Below are 22,666 nucleotides of genomic sequence, written 5' to 3'. Positions count from 1 at the left end.
TTGAAACATTAGTTTTCACTTTGCAAAACTGAAAACTCTTGAACTTAAAAAGAAAATATTTCTGTTACAAACCACCCTCATTGCCATTTTCACATCTTCCCATTATAAAATGTTCATTTTTTGAACTAAGATTTTCAGTGCTTGGTCTTTTCCCAAATCAATACTTTAAAAAAAAAAAAGTGTAAGAAGAATTTCTGCAGCAATTTAAATAACCTAGTGGTAGGGTATACTTTTATTTGAGATGGGAGTACAACACGAACAACTCAAATATGAAACTTGGACATAGAGCTCTTCAAGATCTATGACTTTCTGTTCCAATTGGTGAAATTTTAAAGTGATTGAAAAATCATGTGTGAGCATGCTTCACTGGTATCCAAGATTATAGCGGAGCCCAGAATTGATTTGTCAACCCAGAACTTGATGAGGCCCACCATATCAGCCTAGCTCCCAGTGTGCTGGATTTCATTAGCGCAAAGACTAAGAGAACTAGCATGAGATTTTAGCTGTCTCTCAGAAGTGGATGCTGGCAGTAAGGTGTATGTTTTAGCTAATTGAGATAAGGATTTGGACTTTTATACTTGAAATTTTATACTAGTAAGGCTTTCTCTTGCTGCAACCAGTTATACTCCATGGGATGCCTGATGCTGAAAGTATCCTAGTACAGTGTTTGCTCTGAAGCATGAGGTGATTCATTACAGGATTACTAGTCACTTGAATTTAGGAGGACTGGCTGAGCTGGTGCTATGCTGGTGACTTCATACCCACATGAGGACGGCAACATGGCAGACTATACTGGTTCAGTCAGCGACAAAGCATAGTTTCCAATATGAAACAGAGTGCCAGGGACAACTCTAATAAATTGAGTGTCTGGGGCAGGGGTTCTCAACCTTTCCAGACTACTGTACCCCTTTCAGGGGTCTGATTTGTTTTACGTACACCAAGTTTAATCTCACTTAAAAACTACTTGCTTACAAAATCAGACATAAAAATACAAAAGTGTCACAGCACACTATTACTGAAAAAGTGCTTGCTTTCTCATTTTAACCATATAATTATAAAATAAGTCTATTAGAATATAAATATTGTACTTATATTTCAATGTAATACTTGCGCCTGTTTTTCACTTGAGTCTTGTTGGAAGCCGGAGCCTCAGGTGGCAGGGCTGAAGCCTGAGCCCCACTGCCTGGACTGGAAGCATGTAACTTAGCTTCCCAAGGCGCCCCGTGAAATGGGGCCCCAGGCAGTTGCCCTGCTTGCTCCCTCTAAAGTTGGCTCTGCACTTGCGAGCCCCATAAACCCATCCGCAAACCTCCTGGGGATCACAAACCCCAGGCTGAGAAACACTGATCTAGATGAATTGAGTACCCCCTAGAAGACCTCTGCGTGCCCCTGGTTGAGAACCACTGGCCTGGAGTACTAACAGGCCCCTCTGCTATTGGACATGTGCATTTTAGGTAATTGTAATTGTTTTCTTAAAAGCAAGAGAGAGAATCCAGTTTTCACTAAAATTTGAATGATGCCCTCCTTGAAGTCCCCAGAGCCACCAAAAAAGAAAAAAATTCTTGAAAATGTGGTTGCCCAGTCTTCCTTCTATCTTCAAATGGCTGTCCTGGGACCCACCTCTACTTATTTCTTTTGTCCGCATAGAGCACACTCTTAGTGCTGACTGTTCCTCAGCTTCCACTGGAGCCTCATTGCAGGAGGCTACAGGAGGTGAGACTGAGAGGCAGCTAGCAGTAAGTGGAGCTGTTAAATAAAAGGTTATTAAAGCAGCCGGTAAAGATGCTGCTGGGGTCTGATTACAGAAGTATAATAGTTTGCTCCTTCTCCCACAGTTCAGTACATTGCCTAGAATTGCATTTACGTGGGATGCTTAAACAAAACCAAACAGGACTTTTGGGTACTGTGGCAAGGCAGATGGCTGTCTGTAATTGTTTCAGAACAGTTTGTTGAGTCATTACGTGGATGAAGACTGAGGATGAAGACCCAACATGTGCTATAGCAGAGAAGGCTCATGCCTTAGTAATCAATAAAAAGAAAAGGAGTACTTGTGGCACCTTAGAGACTAAAATTTATTTGAGCATAATCTTTCATGAGCTACAGCAGACCACTGAAGACAGACCCTAAAAAGATCTGGAGACTTTTCTCAAGGTGCCCAACATTACCTAAAGGCTGTCTTTTTAGCGAACAAAGTCTCAAGGAGCTACATAATTTCATTGTATTTAAAAACCTTGTTTGTACGAATTGAGTTACCTGACGTACTGATGGTTACTTTCAGATTAGTATAGACCAGGACAAATTGTGTTCATTCTTGTCAGCTAAACGTGGCATGATGTTGACTGTGGTTTATCACTGATCTACTCCCCGCCCCCCATTGCCTTCCCCCCCCCCTCAATTTGAGGGTTTAATCATGATTAGCTGACATGCTGAACACAATTTGTCCTAGTTTTACTGAGTGCAAAGCCATGATCAGCGTTGTATCTGCTAACTTGATTCTCTTCAACAATATTCAAATACAGTAGCATTTTGTAGTGAGAACAAGCCCAGTCTGTTGATGAGATTCTAACTGGAGCAATGGGTGGTGGTAAATAAAATAGTCTGTAGATTACTTCCTGTACCTACCATAGTATGTGTTGTGTGTAAATAAGTTAACTTCTATTTGATACTTAATTTTGTATTTATATTACTCCACAGTTTTATTTAGATTTGAGAATAAATTTGCTTTACTGTTTCTAATCACTCTTTCCTTTCTCTGCTGTTTAATTCTAAGAAACTGAAATTATGGGAATCGAAGAGATCTAACTCGAGAACTCTCAAAACATACTACTGTAACAAGAGCGAGAACAACCCTTACACTTAAAATCTTACACAAATAAAAGAGGCTTTATTTTGGGAGCAGGGTAATTCATTGTAAATTTTCCTTCCAACCCACCAAAAAAAAAAAAAAAAAATCCTACAAATTCCTTTGTTAGTCTGCTTCTAGATCTGAAGGAGTTGACTCTGACAGTATTCTTCCAACAACTCCTTAAAATGTTCTTGTCAGACCCTTAGAGAAGCAACAGTCAGTTAAGGATCACCAATAAAATTAAATGCAAATCTTGATACAGATGAAGTACAACAGTAAATTAAGATGGGAGGAAAAGGGGATCAGGGTAAACTGCAGGCTTTACAATCTGGAGGTACTATTCCTTTGATCTTGTCACTGTCCAAGTCCCTGATTTTTCAAAAGTATCTTTTTGTTGCACATTTTCTTTTCGCAGTTTCTTATATACCTCTATTAAATTTCCAGGTGGAAAACTTACATTACATTGCACACAGAAAAATTATTTGGAATGCTAACATTTAGTCACAGTTCCTCTTCCCTCCATTCTTCACTTTCAAAAAGAAAAAGAAAACTTTAAAACATGACTGTATGGGAAAACTTCCACTGTCTTCGGTGGGGGTTGAAGCAAGCCATCAGTCATCAAATAGAATTCTGCTTTTGGCTGTGCACCTTTAGAAGTATTAGCTGAAAATAAAATAAAATGTTGTGCATATACAAGGAGGTGTTTTCTTTAAAAAACAAACAAAATTTTAAATTTCCTCTAAATGGTCCTGACTCTAAACAATTACTATTGACAGGAGAATAGCCTGCAGAGATCTGTGTTTGAGTTATAGAATAACAAAATTGTATCTTAAAATAAAATTACCATTCCATAATTAAACTACCTCTCAAACCCCTTACCTCCTACACACACAAGACTCTCTCTATATATTACAAATCTATTCACTCTTGAGCTAAAACTTTTAAACAGAGTTATAGTTTGGTGCTATAAACCTGAAAAATTTGTAATGAAAACAATGGTTTGTAATGGAAATTTGACAGACTAATTACAGTGTTGCTTTAATTGTCTTATTTCAGTTTTGTTCCTCTAACAGCTGTTCGGTTATAGGGATCTGTTTGTTTTTTACTCAGTCTCTGTTGATAGTCGTCTTAAAATATATCTTAGAGAATAAATCCTAAAACAAGAAATTTTAAATTTCATGAGACTTTTATTTTACCTCAGCATGTTTTGACAATAGACGTGTCTTGGTCTGTTTAGGTTGTAGTCTTTAGATTTGAGCATTCATACTCCATCCTGATAGATTGCCTTGGTGATGTTTTCCATTAAATACAAAGTCCTGGTTTATAGCATGCATGATAACTTTGATGTGCATTTTTTAGTAAGCAATAGATATAACCTCATAAAATCCCTCTGCTCTGGGTGATCTGTATCAGCCTAGTAACTTAGTTATATTTAAGTAGTTACACAGTAAATGATTGTATATGTGCAATTAATTTGATATTTTGTTTTATAGTCCATCATTCACAAATGTGAGAAGTAAAAACCAAAAGATTTCTTATCTTATATTACAGCTATATACCAGTATAGTCATGGTAGTTTCAAATTAAAAACAAGCTGAACCTACTTCAGAAAATACATTTCTTTAGACATACTGAAATTGAATTTGCATGAAAATCCTGTATGTAGAGAATTAGGGTAAATAATATTAAGGGAGAAACATGTCAAGGCTTCAGATTTAGAAATTTAGCTTGTGAAAGAATGACGACTTTCTTGAAGATACACAGATGTATTAATTTTTAATTTGTCTTTTTGAGCTCTAAATTAGTGCAGAAGTTTTACTGGTTAATTTTAAGAAAGCAAGTGTTTGAAAGTTTTGGCAAATACTAACTTGTTGTAATGAATGTATGGTAATGAAAGAAGTTAAGACGAGAGATGAATTAGAGTGAATGATTGTTCAGTCATGTCGGTCAGTCTAGCTGCATAGCTTGGTTGTTAGACTGATTGCTCAAATTACATTGCCTCAGGTCCTGCATTTGGTTGGCTGTCTTCTCTGATCTTAACAAGGTTCTGGGAATTTGTTTCTGACAAAGTTTGCTTTGTGTTTTTGCAGGATGCTTCATCTGCAGAGATTAGGAAAGCATATCGCAAGCTTTCACTAACTTTACACCCAGACAAGAACAAAGATGAAAATGCAGAAACCCAGTTTAGACAAGTAAGTGACACATGCTATAATATACTTTTTTGGGGGTTGAGGTTGGGGGAATAAGATCAGAATTTTTATAACATAACTTTACTTACTAACATCAAGAATCAATACAGTTTTGATAGCAAAGTAACATTTTGTAATTATTTGTCATTTTCAAACGGCAAAATTATTCCTGTATTAGTTGGATTTAGTGTTGGACAAATGTCATATAAAATGTTCTGTAGCTAGTTCAGTAACTCAGATTAGTATTTGAGTATTTGAATACGTTTGATTTACAAGTATTTTAAAATATTTAGCTGTATTCCTGTTAACTGGAAAACAAATGTTTTATTCTTTTCCCTCTGCATAAAAGCATACATACAAACTTCTATTAAAAGGGAAAGTCTGTCTGTAAGTGTACACTTTGCCTTTTAATAGAAGTTGGGAAAAAGATCTTCTCATCCATCTTCATTATATGTCATTTAATGTAGATATCAGTAAAATTATCTTAAGTCTTGATCATTTTCCCTTCTGAATCTTGACATTTAACAGAGCAATAGGGTATGCCTGTCATAGTTCAGCTTTACCAGTTCAATGTACTTCACAAAACGAAGGCTACTTGCTGTGTGGTGTTATAATTGGAGTACCTTTGGACCTATTGAAGGGACACTATTAACTTAAAAATCACATTCCTGATGGAAATTTTTTACCTATATTTGAGAAAAATATCACCTCAGATTGAAATATTAGAGAGGAAAAAAAATCTGTTTTTAAGATTTGATTGCTTTGTGCATGGTGTTTTCACTGTTTCCTTTTCGTAGTCATTTTCTTAATAAAAGCAATGCTTTTATTTTAGTTGGTGGCTATCTATGAGGTTTTAAAGGATGAAGAGAGAAGGAAGAGGTGAGTACACTTTGCATATTTTTAAATAAACCTCTCATGGGTGCTAATCCTACAAAATTTATGCACATGCTTAACTTTATGCATTCTGAGTAATCCTATTGACTTCACTGACTCACACTGAATATAGTTAAGCACATATATAAGTCTTTGCACAATGTGGGGGCATAATTTTTATTTAGCTACTATTTAAAGTAAATAGAATGCATATAGGTATATGGCACATGTTTTAGTGAGATAAGCTGATTTCTTCCTTTGATTCTTAACATTTTTTAAAACAGTTTGTATTTGGAGTGAAATTTTCTCTGTTAGAACAGTCTCTAAAAGATTAGTATTTGTAGTTCTGTATTTCTGGATCATGTCCACATGAGGAGAGAGCCATAAATTGGTGAGTTACAATTTTAGACATGTGAGTTGAGAATTATAACCCACTTTGCCCACCTGTTAGTTCTTGTGTAGTGAGAAGGAACCATAACATGATGCTTAGGTACTCTGTTCCTGAATGTTTCTAGCTTCATGTATTTTGATATTTTTCTTTTAAAAAGCATATAATTTAGGATACTGCAAACATATAATTATATTAGTGTCTGGATAAGCCTAGGGGTTTTTTTAAGTGGTACATAGTTGTCCTGGTGTATAATTTAAATATTTGACTAGTGCCCCAGAGGCTTAAGTGGTGTTCCAGGAGTACCTGAAAGATAGCCTTAATGGACATTAGCTTGTGTTTGGACTGCTTTCCAGAGGACTGTAATGTGCCTGTACATATAATCTGGTTTGGGATATCCACTTGAACTAATGATTTTCAGGTTTACTTGGCAAAAGAAAGAGTCATGCTCCCAGCACAGGAGTTCTAGTAAAGTATCTTTAGGTTTACAGCTCTCTAAACAGGGATTCTCAGGACCTTCTCTTGAAGGCTTTTGGCTTTGTAGAAATCTTGGCAGGAATCCATGTCTCATAGCAGAGATTATCTTCTGTCTGGTAATCCTCTATTTTGAACAAGTCATGAAAATGTGTTTAAGGGAGTTTTTTAGATTGTGTATGTTTTCTACTCTGCCTCCCTCTGTGGAATTTCAACTTGGAGTCATAGATCAAGGAAAGTTAGGAAGTTTAACAATGGGTGGGCTGGGGAGGGGGGGCGTGGGTGGAAGGGGGGAGAGAAGGGGTGGGTCAGTAGCTATTTTAAAATGGTTCCAAAAGTATGAATTAGCCTGAAATTTTATGTCTTCTTGCTTTATAGGTAACATCGTTTAAATGTATTTTCTGTTTCATCATAGTTTAATGTTGAGGGAGTTTATCATGAGATTTGCCTTTGGAGTTCCTTAGGAATTTCTCCACATCTTCTATACCATGATCTTGCTTTACTTGTAATTGTGATTCAGTAGCTTGTAACTATTACATACTTAGGCCTGTCTACCTGAGAAAATTGTACCTATTTATCTAAACCGTTTTAGAAATTGATATAATGAAATTGGTGCAGCCCCTTCATGTGAAACTTTTATTTCATTTTAAGGGAGCTTTGTATCAGTTTAGCTTAAGTTGATGCATTACTAACAATTTTTTCATATAGACATGGCCTTCCTGATATTTTTGTCTCCTAGACTAGAGCATGTGTGTATGTATGAATGACTAGCCATTCTGTAGGAGAAAGGGTGATATTCACCTGAAAAGAGATTTCTAGAAATGGTATGCAATTTGCAGTGTAAGATCCAGTTGTCCAATCTGTTCCTCAAGAATTCTTTAGCATTTGGATTGGGGACTGAGTTGAAAAACTGAACTGACAGATACATATGTAAGTAAAGGCAGTATTCATACCCCTGAAGACACAACCAACTCATAGGTAACTAGCTTTTCCTTGATGCAAGTCTCAACTAATCATGCTGTGAATCAGTCCTCTAAAGGGACATGCCTGAGGCCAGATAACACATGTTCCCCCTGCAACCTTAAAGGTCTGGAACAGTGTGGGGAAAAAGGGATAATGGCCCCTCTAAGAGTCTTCCTAGTCCTTTGATGGTTGGGGGAGGCATTTCATGAGCTTGTGGGCTGACCAGTGGTGCTCAGGTAAGCCATTGTCCCTTGTGTACCTGAGAGAGAGTATATAGTGTCACTCCAGCTGATCCCTCTCTCTTAGCAACTCCCCCGACCTAGCCCTACGATTAGCGTAGGAGGTGGTGGTGGTGGTGGTTTTTTTGGTCTTCTGTGGGCATTACACTAGTTGCCTTTTGGGGGGCTGGAAAGGAATTTTTCCCTCAATGTCATCAGATTGGCTGGCAATCTGTGGATTTTTGCTTCCCCACAGCAACTCAGGACTTGGTCAGATAGCTTGAACTGTACCTCTTGGCCTGTCAGAATTTAGCAGGTGACAGGTGTCTGGTGCTGGTACTTGTTCCATAGGAAGTCTGGTTCACTGATAAACCGAAAGCAGTAGTGCATGTTAGGGGATGGTATCCCCTAAAGTAGCTGGGGAATGGGTTTGGGGTTTCTAATGTCTGGTACAGTGAGACCAACCCCCTTTCCTCAGCCCTTTAAGCCACATGGAAGGGGAAGGTGGTCAGGTCCCAGCAATGGGCTAGGACCAGGTATCGGTGAGGGCTGATGGCAGCCCTCAAACAGGTGGAAAAAATTGGAGAAGCAATGATGACCTGCACTTTATGAGTTACTGCCAGGTAGTTCCCAGATGAGTTAAGTTAATGAAGTTGCGGCCTAATTAAACCTCACCCCTTGCATCTTGTCTTTCTTCCTGCATGTCTGGGACAATGATTGTGTGTATACAGAAACAATAGTTACACTTCACAGACCAAATCAGTGGAGTAACTCCTTTTAGCAGATTAAAAATAAATTATTTTACTTCAACACATGGAGTTATGCATAATTTATATTTTTATTCTTTTTCATTTTGGAGAATAAACGTGCCTTCCAGTATTAAGATTTAGTAGTGAAAACAAGGAGTCCTTGTGGCACCTTTGAGACTAACAGATTTATTTGGGCATAAGCTTTTGTGGGCTAGAACCCACTTCATCCGGTGTATGGAGTGAAAATACAGGAGCAGGTATAAATACATGAAAGGATGGGGATTGCTTTACCAAGTGTGAGGTCAGTCTAATGAGATAAATCAATTAACAGCAGGATAGCAAGGGTGGAAAAATAACTTTTGAAGTGGTAAGAGAGTGGTCCATTACAGACAGTTGACAAGAAGGTGTGAGTAACAGTAGGGAGAAATTAGTATTGGGGAAATTAAGTTTAGGTTTTGTAATGACAGTAATTTTTTATAAGAACAATAAATAAAAACCCTGTTTCTTTTTCAGAAAGGTTCACTCTTGCCAGTAGAATGTACTACTTTAGCATATTAACACTTCATATTTTCCTTTTTTGATTTTAATAGTAATTTAAATGTGCGTGTTATGCAATAAAATATTATTTACTTTATATACGTGCTGTATATACAGTAGTTCAGTGCACAGAGCCCTTGATGTAAATTAATCCACATATAAGTGTTATGTGCTAGATAGGATCTTGCATAGGCTTTCTGTGCTGGAGTGAATTTCACCCAGTAAGATTTTTATTGGGTAAAATTACAAGCTAAACTTGCTAATAGTCATTACTTTGGTTTTAATTTGTAAAGAGAATGTGTAATTTTGAACAGACTTTTCCATTCACTACATCTAAGCAAATGTCTTAACAATACATTTAAACCTTAATGTTTTTAACTAGCTTTTGGTTTGTACACCCCACTTTCTGTAACATTGTGATTTTCATTACAGCAAGCATTAGTGTCTGAATCAAAATAAGCATCCTTCTAACACTAAATGATGAGTATACCTTAGCACTTTTTTGTGTAATTGACTGACTTTACGCATAGCATATGGAAAATATAAAGTGTTCTTGACCATATTTGCATTACATGTTGCCTTTGATAGTTTATGGGGGGAAAAAACTTCAGTGGTGCTTTTTCTAAGATTTAGATTTTAAATTATAAGATCTCATTACTTCAGACTTGTTTTATGGTCCTTTTTGTAAGCTACACCAGATCTCTGAAGTAATGTGTGAAACGTGAAGTTTCCTGGGCTTTAAAAAAATGGTAAACATTTTATATGATTGTAAAATAATTATACTGTAATGTTGAAATTAGCTACCAAAATTAATTGATTTTCTTGCACTACAGTAAATTCTAGAGAGTTCTAAAAACAACATGAATCATTATAGGTAGGTGAAATTATTACACTTTCACACCTGGTTCTTAATGGTGGTACTAAATTTTAAATTAATATTTTTAATAAAAGTTTTATTTTCATTATGAGGTTTACTTTCTTGTTCTGTGATTCAGTTACTTCCTGGTATTATTTATTTCCCACTATTAATTGCTGATTATTTCAAAGCACACAAAACAACTGGGCACTCTCATATGCCATATACAAGTTGCATTATGTGTACTTGCATACATCTGCGGAGAGGAAAAAAATAGTACAGATAGATCAAATGAAATTTTGTGGGAAGGAGAGGTAAGGAGTAGTAATTTAAAATAGGTTGATAAAGGAAGAATGCTTTGTAATACAATTTTGAATATGCTGCACATGCTTTGAATGACTATCCTTCATAACTGCTATTTTATTTCTTTTTTGCAAATAAGTACTTTACTGAGTAATGTGTATGCTTCTTAATTAAACTATGTCTTAAATGTGGAAAACAAAATTACAAATTATGGGAGGCTTTTGAGTAACTCTGGGATCATTGTTCACTTGTAACCCTAAAAATCATCATGATAGCTTTATTTTTCAAATGCAGTGCTTAATTACTATAGAAAGCAGTGATTTATCTTTCAACAGTATATATTCTAAAAAGTGGGTTATAATAGAAGCTATCTTCCTTTAAAATGGCCAGTCGTGTGAGCCATAATGTTCATTGATAGTAAAATCAATAGAGCATTGATTCTAAGACATAATCCTCGGAGACTGTTGTTCAGAACACTAGACATAGCCAAGTAAATACTGTGTATTGTTTAGAGTGTTTAATGCATGAAATTCTGCTGTCTTAAATTTGGTTTGTGTTAAATAGGATTTATATATTGTGAAGATAAGACTGCATTGTTGATATTCATAACAATACTGAAAAACAAATATTTAGCAGCATTATTTTATCATAACTTATTTGTTTTTCCCCTCTAGCACATAACTTAAGTTTAGTAATTAACTTGTCCCACTGTATCAGAAAGAAAAATATTTAGTAAATTAATAGTAATGTACAAAAAGACTTATCCTTTTCCCTTCACCCCCATGTGTCTTTGAGAGCTTTAAATTAATGGCGCACGCAAACATAACATTTTATTAGCAACCTTTTTTTCTGAAGTCAAATTATCCACTGTCTTAATTGAATAGAATCATTTTGCTTGCAAACTATTTTTCTTGTATTTCAACTCTAAACTATTCAGTAGGACTAGAATGCGTTATGATTTTTAGATTAAACAAGTGGTAAAGTGGCTGTGTTTATTTGGTTTGCTCTTGAAATATGTAGTTTTCCATCCTTTAGTAGTTTAAGTTTAAAATGTCATTTCCTAAATTAAGTGCTGAGTAGTAGGTTTTTGTTTTTGTTTTTGTTTGTTTTGTTTTTTATATATATACACACACACACACACACATAGGTTATTGCCTCAAGTCTTATATTGATTTATTGTGAAGGAAGAAAAAAGTTATCGTAAAATCAGAATTTACATTTCTGGATATTAATCTTATAAAATTATGAAAATGTATATGAAGACAGTTTCATGGTATACATCTTTTTTAGTATGTAACCATAGAAGTCAGCAGAATATTGTGCTTTAAATCTTTTTCTGACTGAATTACTAATAATGTCTCCTGCCTTGAACAAATAAATGGTCATTTATCAGAAGTCAAATTTTCTAGATTTTTTGAGTTAAATATATTTTGCACTTAAGACCAGTGTTTTTCCACTTAAAAGAAAGTTGCCAGCAATAAATCTTTGTTTTTTTTTAAATTTCTTAGTACATCTCCAAGGTATCAATTTAATAACTATCAAAGTAGCTACTGCAGTTGTTGCATTTAAATTGATTTACATGTCAAGACTGGCAGTTTAGCAGCTGCGCTATTATTCCTGGATCGGTCAATTTACTTGAGAAAAACCTACTACTGAGTTCTACTGACCTGCATGACAATATAGGCCCTATTTCTATTCCTGTAATTAGGCCTGCGACTAACTCAGAATATTTTTAATTAAAATATTTTGGTCAATGTGTTGCACCAAATTAGGCCTTTCAGTGCAGATTTAATTCTAGAAATGGTGTGATTAGAATATGTAATGAATTGTGTTCAGTTTAAGATTAACAGGTTGTGTATCTTGAATGTACTATTTCAAGTTTTATATTATAGCTTTTTTCCTCTAAGTTTTTCCTCTTAACATTTTTGGTTAGGTGTCTTAAATTTAATTTTTGCATGGTTATGTAAGCCAGTATTGAAGTACATTAAATAAATTAACAGGCAAAGACTATTTATGTTAAAGTACTTCAAGGAGTAAATGTGGAAAAATAAACTGACTTTTATTCAAATGACTTTTGTAAGGACATGGTTACATTAATAAAAGTGAATAGCCTTAAAATAAATTGAACATTTTAATGTGAGCAGGTTAACTTTTCAGTAGCATTCTTTAGAAATAAACAAAGTTGCTTGGATCCGGTGAACCTTGATTTCTAGCTTCATAAGCAAGAGTTTAATTAGGAGGTGCACCTAGCTAGAAGGTTTATTAAATTACACATGCATTTTACTCTGTAGTGGAAGTTGATATAACACCAGAAAGAAAATCAAGAGGCAGATATTTTACCTCATTATTCAGGTTTTTAATTAGTAAAACACTTAAGTAATTGAAACTTTGTTCCTTGGGTTCTCACATTTCCATTATTTCTCTTGTTGTTCACTTGCATCCTGGGGACCTGACCACTGATTGATAGGCATGTAGAACATATGTCCCATTTTACAGCAAGTCCTGTTTCATAAGAGAATCAGATGGGGGTGCTGCAGGAATAGTAGAGTTTACCACCTTTTCTGCAAGAGATGGAAAACATTTCCACATCATACCGCTCTGAATTCTGTCTGTCCCCTGGTATTCCAAAAAAGTTACATTATTATTTTATTTTATTTTGTGGTGTTGTGGTAATTTCTGTCTTCAACATGAAGTGAGTTGGTTTATTTCATTTTAAACTCTCCATGAAAGCCTGTTATATTTGCTACTGTAGGTATGATGATATTCTGATCAATGGACTACCAGATTGGCGACAGCCTGTATTCTACTACAGGCGGGTGAGAAAAATGAGCAATGCTGAGCTGGCATTACTCTTGTTCATTATTCTCACAGTTGGTCATTATGCTGTGGTTTGGTCAATCTACCTGGAAAAACAGCTGGTAAGTATTGGTAATAAATCAAATGCACTACAATCATTAGTTTATCTGAAATTCTTGCAGAAGTTTCCAAATAATAAGGATTTTACTATGTCTTTTACCATTAAAATTAGTTTTCTGGTATTTAAAATCGTTAGTTGTATTAGTAGCAAAGATTTTATTAACTAGTTATATGTTCTAGATTCAAAAGTCAAAATGAAATAATTTTTATATGAATGTAACGTGTAAAATTTTAATATCTTATACAGTCACTGATGATAATTAGTGAACAAGATGGTTTTTTTTCTAGTTATCAGAGGAAAGAAAGACAGCAGACACTTTCTCTACCATCTGTTGAAGCAGAAACATGTCCTTCCATGGCCGTGCTTTTGGTCTTCACAAGTGTTGGGTGTGTCTGGTCTTGATTTTTAGAATTCATACTCACTTTGGCTTTTCCTGTTCTTAGTGGAGGTTTTTTCCCAAGTAAAACCTGATAAATGTTCTCTGGTCCATTAGATAAGCAGTCAAAGCTAAATCTTTTTTTTAGTATTTATTCTCCCTCCCCCCCCCCCCCCCCCCCACTCCCAACCCCTATATATCTTTGGAAGCTTTAAGTTGATGGTACAAGCGAACGTAACATAGAAAGCAATAAATTTTTGTTTATACTCTTAAAAAAACATAAATTGAACAGTATTCACACATTAGCATCTATTTACTTTTTATTTTCCAAGCTACATTATTAAAGTTGATGAATGAAAAAGGAGGCAAGTTGAATGCTTTCTCCTCTTAGAAAACTTTGATTGCTATGGAGATACACATGACTGACAGAGCTGGACTTCATGTGTGTTTAAGGACTGGATGCCATGGCAACAGTTATTGTTAAAGATAGATGATTTTACTTAATCATGTAGGACCCTAGATATATTTGCATAAATGCTACTCTAATGTTTATCCTTCACAGAAGAGTTCCAGTAACATTCATAGAGTACATGTTAATGATAATTGTAACCATAATTCTTTCTACATTAAGGATGAACTGCTTAGCAAAAAAAAGAGAGACAAGAAGAAAAAGACAGGAGGTAGGAGTACAGATGAAGTAAAACTTGGTGCTGCTGACAAAAACGAAAGGTGGGAACAGTTACTAGTGTATTTTCATAATTAAATAATTTTGTCAAATCTCTACTTCAGATATTAAAGAAATTGATCAAATATTTTACACACTGAGCCTGTATGCTTGTATGTGGTGTGTCCACACCGAAAAATAATCTTTTAAATTTATGAGAATGTAGCAAGGCTGGCAATGTGCACTATGATTGCTGTTTATAAATATTCAGGGAGGCATTGGTGTGGGTTTGTAATATGAAATGTCGTTATGTGGAAAATCAAAAGTAATTGTAAAGCAAAGAAGGTATAAAGTATAATTTATTTGCAGAGGGGTGCTTCTGGTTTATAAAACAATTTTTGCAAGAAGTTTATTACAAGCTTTTGCACTGAAGATTTAAATTAGGTTAAAAATGTAAACTAACAAATTCACCGTTACTGAGTCTTTTAACATATTGCTCTGGTAACTGCTGAAATTTTGGAGGTTCTTTAATGTTTGCTTATTGTTCGGTTCACGTCGAAACAAAAGCATTAGTAAAGGATTCTGACACTGCTCTTTAGTTAAGAAACAACATAGGGAAGTGACATCCAGTATACTCCAAAAGATACCACCATTTCTTCTATTGATTTATAGAAAGAAATAAAGGGTTTAAATAGTTCACACAGCAGGGGCATGAACTGGATCAATGCAGGATGGAGATCAGAGACTATTCTGCCTGTCTTCTATTCTGATGACATCAGTGAGTAATGCTTCAGTGAACTGCAAATGACATTAATTTTTATGTATTGGTTTATTTATGCTACTGTCTTCATATCTAGTTGTCAGCACTTGTGAACGCTTTGGTTATGGTTAGTCTTTTTTAGCTGAAATGATCACTTAAGGCTTAAGAATTTATTTTGTGTAAATGAAGAAAAGTCCTGTTAAAAGAAGATTAAAAATATAACAATTAATAGAAGCACATCGTCTAAATCTAGTCTTGATTCTTTGGTTTGTTATATGCTTTTTAATGGCTTCAATATTCATAATGAATATTTTGTATTAATGTTTATGCACTTTCAAAATGGATTAATAAGCATTTTGAATTTTCCATTTCTAGTTTGAGGCTGTAGGAGAGTTTGCTGACTTTTGTAAAGAGGTATATTGTGTAATAAGAATGAAAATGTAATTTTAATATTTAAAATACATTTTCTTTGCTGTAGAACATTGGAAAAACCACAGTGGCGTGATTTGCTTCCATGCAAGCTGGGAATTTGGTTCTGTCTTACTGTAAAAGCGTTACCTCAGCTGTTGCAGGTAAAAATACAATTTGCACCCCACTTTTTTTTTTATAGGATTATTTTGCTGATTTCATTATGCTGTGATCACACACAGTGTTGCTTGTTCACATGATTTTTCTGTCTTCAGAAGCACTTTTCTTATACAGATAAATTATTATTTTAAGGCTATTGTTTAAAAGTCCATCTAAATATGAATATATATTGGTAAAATGAATATTTTGTGTAATATACCCTACAATTCTAATTGTAGTTCTCTCATTAATCTGCACTCTGATTTATAAACAGGCAAGATGTTAAGAACTGTTCAAAATAAATAGAAAAGGAGGGTGAAAATTACATGTATTTTAGGAGAAGTAGTAGTGTGTGGAAATAAGCTGTAAGTGGTAACATTTAATTATAACTTAAATGTATATAAAATAAACAGTATTTGTGTAATATATTGTATATTAATACTTAGTTCAAATTTAATAAGAAACGGGGAAATAAATTGAGGGTGTTTTTTTACGTGGAGTAATTTTAATTTTACCCTTTTCACTGGCAAGTGATATCCACCTTTTCCTCAAATTAATCCACTAATTTTTTTCTAATGACTGAGAAGGTTTTTTAAAATTTCATTCATATGCAAAAACCTGTCAATGGAAGGTTAAGGTTATACAGTTAGTACTTTGGAGGAGGGGAAAAATCAGGAAAGGCAAAAATTAACATTAGCATAGGAACTTAAATTTGTTCAGCCTGTCTGATTATAGTATTTTCTTCTACTTTAAGTGTATAACAATAGATTTATTTGTTAAAAGCATATTGTAAGGTACACAAATTATCTAACATCACCAACTTAGTGTCGTCATAGTCAGAAAAGTGTCTATGGAGAAGAAAAAATATCTTGCATAACAGATTTTTACGCCCTGTGTTTTTGGTCATATCTGCTTTAGTGATTAAAATTTAAGATGGTTGCATTTTTATTTATTATTATTTATTATTTGTTTCTCTAATTCTGTAGAGTTGCTATGAATCAGGGGAAGAAAGCTGAGTTAGATTTTGGTTTACATATCACTAACATAATTATTAACTAAGGCACCACTGCTGGAACTGTTTCCATGCAGATAAAACCTAGGTTTCACTTCCATGCAGTTGATTTTACAGGAGTAGCATATTAAACAAGCAAGAAGGCAAAACAACTAATTGTTTTATCTGTTAGCAGAATAAACTTACTAAGGAAGTCAGAGACAATAAACATGGATCTCAGGATTACCATTTTTAATGACTTGTTCAAGGATAACTTCTCTTGAATGTTAGTTGTAGACATCTTAACTGCTTGTATTTCCTTATTTTTTAAAAAATTAATGGTGTGTCTTGATATTGTACTAAAGTAGTTTTTAGTTAATTTTCTTGTTTTAAAGAAAACAATGATCACTTCCCAGTCACAGTTGGACTTTTAAGTTCATTCCTCATTTTGGTGAACGAGTTGGGGGAGGAGTGAATTCACAGATTGCTGCTGCTATTTGTTGACAATTTCCTGTATCGGTTAACAGGACAGTAGCACATCTTATCATTTTGATTATTTTCTTCATTTACAATTTCTCTAATCCTTTTTCTAGGAGCAATCATGGTGTATTGTGTCATTAGACTATGTTAAAAAAAAAAAATCTTGGATGTCTATTAAGCATGCCCAAATTACTTTTCTTCAATCATGTAACTTTATTATCCAACAAGCTATTCTCAAACGTGGCCAGTGATACTCCATAATTAATCATATTTATAGGCTAAGTTTAAAAGCTCCATCCCTATTTGAATGAAGTGTGCGTAGGAGAGAAAGCTGTAGCAATATCTTAGTGGCAAAAGTTTGCCCATCCCACTCACTTTCTTCACCTTTAAGCCTTACATATTACAACTAGCTGAACAGATTTTCATCAAACTTAAAAAATACATCATTTTTTGCTTGATACCAGAAAGCTTTATCCCCAAAAGAGGCTTTAAAAAAAAAAAGTGAAAGGAAGATTATAATTAAGGTTACAAAATAGTTTGTCTAGTATTTTCTCTCAAAAAATATTTACTTATGAGATGATAGGGCATGTTAATGTCCTACTTGCCACAGTTCTGGCCACTTAGATGATTCAGATTGCAAAGATGCTACACATGTCTAATTCTCATTTATCCAACTGAATGTCTTCCTCCCCTCCCCCTCCCTCAAAAATATCAAATCAGAGAAGGAAGCACTTAAAATAATTAAGGTGGGCCTTTACTTGAGAAAAATGCTTTGTTTGCATGTCCTCGGAATGGCCTGTGTCATTTTATCTTGCTCTGCTTTTTTGCATCATGGAGTAAAAAGAAAAATGGGAGAGGGATGTGTGGAAAAAAATGTAGAACTTTCAAAACTGAATTATATAAGGAATCTTTTATTTTTAATTATTTGGGAGCATGATTCAAGAGGAGGAAGAGGAACAAGATGGATTTTCATAGTTGTGCCTGTGAGGTTAGTTAAATTTAGGGGAGGGGAAAGTGAAGGAAACTAAGTACATTTTAAAAAATTCTTGTAGAAAGGGAGCTTGTTGAAAGAAGTGATGTAACAACGTTGATATTCTAGGCCAAATATTTTTTGTGAATGTAGTGTGAAACAGTTAAGCATTAACTTGTATAGTTCAGTGTAATTTGTACTGTATTAAAATGTATGATTTGTACTGTAGGCACAGAGTACAATAAATGGTTTAGGTAGGAGACACATAAATAGGATACATGTTGTTGTTAGGCCCATTTTTATTTACTCTTTCAGGTGAATAAAGAGGAATGAAGGAAGGCTGTAGGTGGCTTATTTTTTCCCTCTTAAAAATAAACAGAAACAAAACAATCCCACTCTCCTGCTCCCTCTCTTCTCTCCCCCCATCCCCCCAGCCACAACCTAGGGATTGAAAAGTCAGGCTTGTAAACAAAAGAATGAAACTGCTTAATAGTGTGTGAGTATCGCAGTCCAAATCAAGGGTGTAATTCAGAGCACAGACTTTTGTTAATTGCAGATTTTAATTATCTTTGTGTGGTACAAAAGCAGACTTATCTGTGAATAGACTAGCTTTTAACAAAAAGGTGACTGAGGGTTTCTCTCCGTAGATGAAGACATACAACTTAAGGAAACTGTTTTGCTATTTCTTAAAGGTCCTCGCTAACTACGCTTTTATACTCATAGTTGCTTTTAGATAACTGAAAATAAAGGTGTTCTCTATTAAGCTACTTTTTTTAAAAAACAAACAAATATTCTTTGCCCATCTTCCATATTACTTGTAGTGGAAGCTTAAAAATTAGTGTTTATTTATGCCAGCACAGCCCTAGGAAACATTTTTGTTAGTTAAATTGTCATATCGCTGCTGGCCTTGCTGTAATGAAGCAGGAAGCATTTTTGTCTGATTTCTCCAGAAATGGACTCTTGTTAAGAAAATTAAATTCTCCTATTATCTGCAGAATAATGATACAAGCTTCATGCATATTTCCATCAATAGGTTGTTGGAAAATCTTCTAGTGATTCTCCAATGGTGAGGAGTCCTTCAGTCTCCATTCATATTTGCGCTGAGTGTAACCTATTGAGATTGTCAACAAGATTTCCAATTATGATGGAGACTTTTGGGATACAAACCTTTAGTCCATTTCAGAATAGACAGAATAAAAATGGCTACTAATTTATTTTGTGTAGACCATGTATGATAGTTAATTACACTTAATTACTAGCCTGGACTAGATTCAAAGCAGTGAGCAAGAGATGTTTAATTTCTAGTCAGTGCAGTGTTGAATTAAAAGAAAAATCCAGGAGAAATTTTTCACTGCATTTTAACAGCTTTTTAAAGATGGTCCAGTTCTTCCCCGAACAGGTTGGCAGTATCTCATTGATCTCAAAAATCTCTACCAAAAGCATTTCATCTTTGGCAATGCCATTTTTAATGTTTCCTTTGTTTTGTGGTCTAATCAAACTTTTGTTTGTTTGTTTATTACATTTTACTTCATATGTTCGTGTGTTATATTTGATATTATATCTGTAATATTTAAATAACACACACAAAAAGAGGAACTTTTGTAGAGGAAACTTTCAAGCACAAGATTTAACCCACAGAAAACTATTTAATTCATAGGGGGATGACAACCAGGAGCTTCCTAGTTTTCCAGAGGTTAAGGATGACAGTACTGAAGCACTGCACTTAGTAAGAAGAGTTCCTAGCTTCTGCAAGATAGGATAGGGCAGGGCAGGATGTGTGGTGGAATGGGTTCCCATTTACCCTGCCCGAAACCAGGCCCACACTAAAGAATTTTGGGGCCCTGTGCCCTATGGAAATTGTGGGATCTCCACCTTATTTAAAGTGCCGCTGCCACATAAATAACCCACCTCACACAGACCCCCAAATGCCCCTTCTATCCCATATATACCCCACACACATCCCAGGAGCCTTGACATGTATTTTGCTCACTACAATCCCCAACAATTTACCTCCACCAGCAGCCCCCAACATCGCAGCTCCCAAGCTCACTGACCCCCAACATTGCCAACTCTCCCTCAGCCCCTCACTCTGCAGCTCCCCAACATTTCCCATTCAGCACATAGGCTGTCAACAACTTGCCCCAGCTCCTCACTCCCATGACCTTCCTGGCCACTCACTGGTGCCCTGCAGCTCTGCACTCTGCTCTTTTCCTAGGATAGCGTGGTTCCTCCAAAACCCGGCTCCACAGCTCTGCTCACTTCCAGTGCCTGCTGTGCACTTACGTGGCCCCACGCTTCTCAGCTGCTCCTCTGTCAGGACAAATTTGAGTGAGTGGTGGTGTAACCTGGCAGACAGGTTCTCAGTGCTGCCCTGGTTTGTTTTGTTTTTTGGGGGGCCTTCTGCAAGTGTATTGAGTGCACACTAGTGAATCTGGCCTATCTGGAACCAATTTCAACCTTTTAGGGCAGTGGTTCCAAAACTTGTTCCGTTGTTTGTGCAGGGAAAGTGGTGGGCCGAGCCGGTTTGTTTACCTGCCGCTTCTGCAGGTTCAGCCGATTACGGCTCCCAGTGGTGGCAGTTCGCTGCTCCAGGCCAATGGGAGCTGCTGGAAGCAGCGCGGGCCAAGGGACCTACTGGCCGCTGCTTCCAGCAGCTCCCATTGGCCTGGAGCAGCGAACCGCGACCACAGGGAGCCGCGATCGGCTGAACCTGCGGATGCGGCAGGTAAACAAACCAGCCCGGCCCTCCAGGGGCTCTCCCTGCACAAGCAGCGGAACGAGTTTGGGAACCATTGTTTTAGGGGAACTAGCAGTGGAGGGTTTGGGTTGCAGCTGGAGTTCAAAGCTGAGATTAAGTGGCTCAGAAGGTGGCAGGCAAAAGGAGCGTTGGAGGTAAACTAGGGACTGTGGAAGGTGAGCAAGAATCATTTGGCCTGTTCTAAGTGGATAGCCTGTGATATCCACTTGAGGAAATAAGTGGCTTATACTTTGGGGAAGGAGCAGAAGGTAATTGGGGTGGAACAAAAGTTATCGGAAGAAAGAGACTCATTAAAAAGAAGATACTTATCTGCAGTTTACTGTAGTCTGAAGGTTAAAACATCCATTTTGTCCTCTCTTTTTTATGCAACGATTGTTTAAAGGCAAACTGGTACATAAGAGTTTTTTCTCTTAAGGCTTGTGTAACGTAGTGCTGAAGCGGCGCAGCTGCACTGCTGTAGTGCTGTAGTGAAGATGCTACTTCACTAATGGGAGAGCTTCTCCCATTGGCATAGATAATCCACCTCCATGCGAGGCAGTAGCAATGTTGATGGGTGAAGCACTTCCCCCCGTCGATATAGCATTGTCTGCTGGAGGTTAGGTCAGTATAATTATAATGCTCGGGGGTGTGGATTTTTTTACACCCCGGGCGACGTAGTTATACCGATGTAAGTTTGGCCTGAGTTAGCTCGTTTTCTCGTTTTTGATCATGTAGATCTAAATTTTTGACATCCCATTTGTTACCCTGACAACACACTGATGTCAGGATTATTTAATGCAGTGAAAGAGCGTTTTTGCCACATGATGGTTGCTGGTGGTAGTTATACAAAAATGGGCAAATCCAAGGTTGTTTTTTTCAAGTAGCTCTAACTTGACCCTTTCTTCATAGCCTCTCACACAAAAAATTAAGTATTATACTTAGGATTGTTTCTGGGATTGTTTATAACTCTCATACAAACTACATAAGAATATTACAATTAAAAAACCAAATAACTCTAACCATCCAAAAATATGGAGATGACCATTTAAGGTACTATACATAAATATTACACTTCCTTTACAATTTGCATATTTGGTTAACAACAATATTGATGTACAGAAAACACAGTTTAATGGTTTAATTACATATGTCCAGTTGGGTTGCTAGTCTGTGAGAGTGGGGGAGTGCTGGACTGACAGTATTTTCAGACCTATCATCCTTAAATTTTAAAAAAGGGCCGTGTCCACTTATACGGGACCAGAGCAAATGAGAATCTGATTTTATCATGGAATGTTCCTGGAATCACACCTGGTTCCATGAGGCAAGTCTCCCCTTTTCCAGCCCTTGTGGTGTTCTCTCTGGTCTGTCCTCCTTGTGAGGGAAATGAGGGGAGATCAACGAGGGCTAGATGAAGAGAACCAGAACAGCAAAGATTGGTCAAAACAACTGATTGAAATCCCCAATTCCATATATTAATCCCAGCATCAAAAAAACTCCACTGTAAACAAAATGGTAGTTTTCCTTTATTAAACCCCCCCCCCCCAAAAAAAAACAAAAAAAAACCTTAAGTGAGGATTAATTTTGTTGCCCTTCTCTATCAAGAGCTTTTATAGTACCTGGCACCATAGCACTGAGCACATTTTGTAAAGGATGGTTCCATTTGTCCGATCTGTAAATTTATTGATAGCTGGCAACACTGTATATAGTGTGGCAGAGCTGTGAAAACCCTAACTTCATATATCCATGCTTCTGTGTGATAAAACATGGACCATTATATTACATTAAACTATTTTTGCCTTGAAGTTTCTT

The 22,666-nt window shown here is 35.9% G+C and overlaps 1 protein-coding gene across 2 annotated transcripts in view; it reads left to right on the top strand.

Moving 5' to 3' along the window:
- The window catches only part of DNAJC1 (DnaJ heat shock protein family (Hsp40) member C1), a 194,251-nt gene that overhangs the window by 79,674 nt on the left and 91,911 nt on the right, over nucleotides 1-22,666 (top strand). For both annotated transcript variants that reach the window (XM_037890839.2, XM_043541316.1), the window contains exons 2-6: nucleotides 4,936-5,037; nucleotides 5,867-5,913; nucleotides 13,148-13,313; nucleotides 14,320-14,417; nucleotides 15,591-15,684. In XM_037890839.2, the coding sequence (XP_037746767.1) occupies nucleotides 4,936-5,037; nucleotides 5,867-5,913; nucleotides 13,148-13,313; nucleotides 14,320-14,417; nucleotides 15,591-15,684 (507 nt within the window). The remainder of the gene's footprint in view (nucleotides 1-4,935; nucleotides 5,038-5,866; nucleotides 5,914-13,147; nucleotides 13,314-14,319; nucleotides 14,418-15,590; nucleotides 15,685-22,666) is intronic.

Source organism: Chelonia mydas, chromosome 2 (assembly GCF_015237465.2).
Source record: "Chelonia mydas isolate rCheMyd1 chromosome 2, rCheMyd1.pri.v2, whole genome shotgun sequence".
Classification (NCBI taxonomy): Eukaryota; Metazoa; Chordata; order Testudines; family Cheloniidae; genus Chelonia; species Chelonia mydas.
The sequence above is the reverse complement of the archived record's forward strand: the minus strand, read 5'-3'. Positions and strand labels throughout refer to the sequence as shown.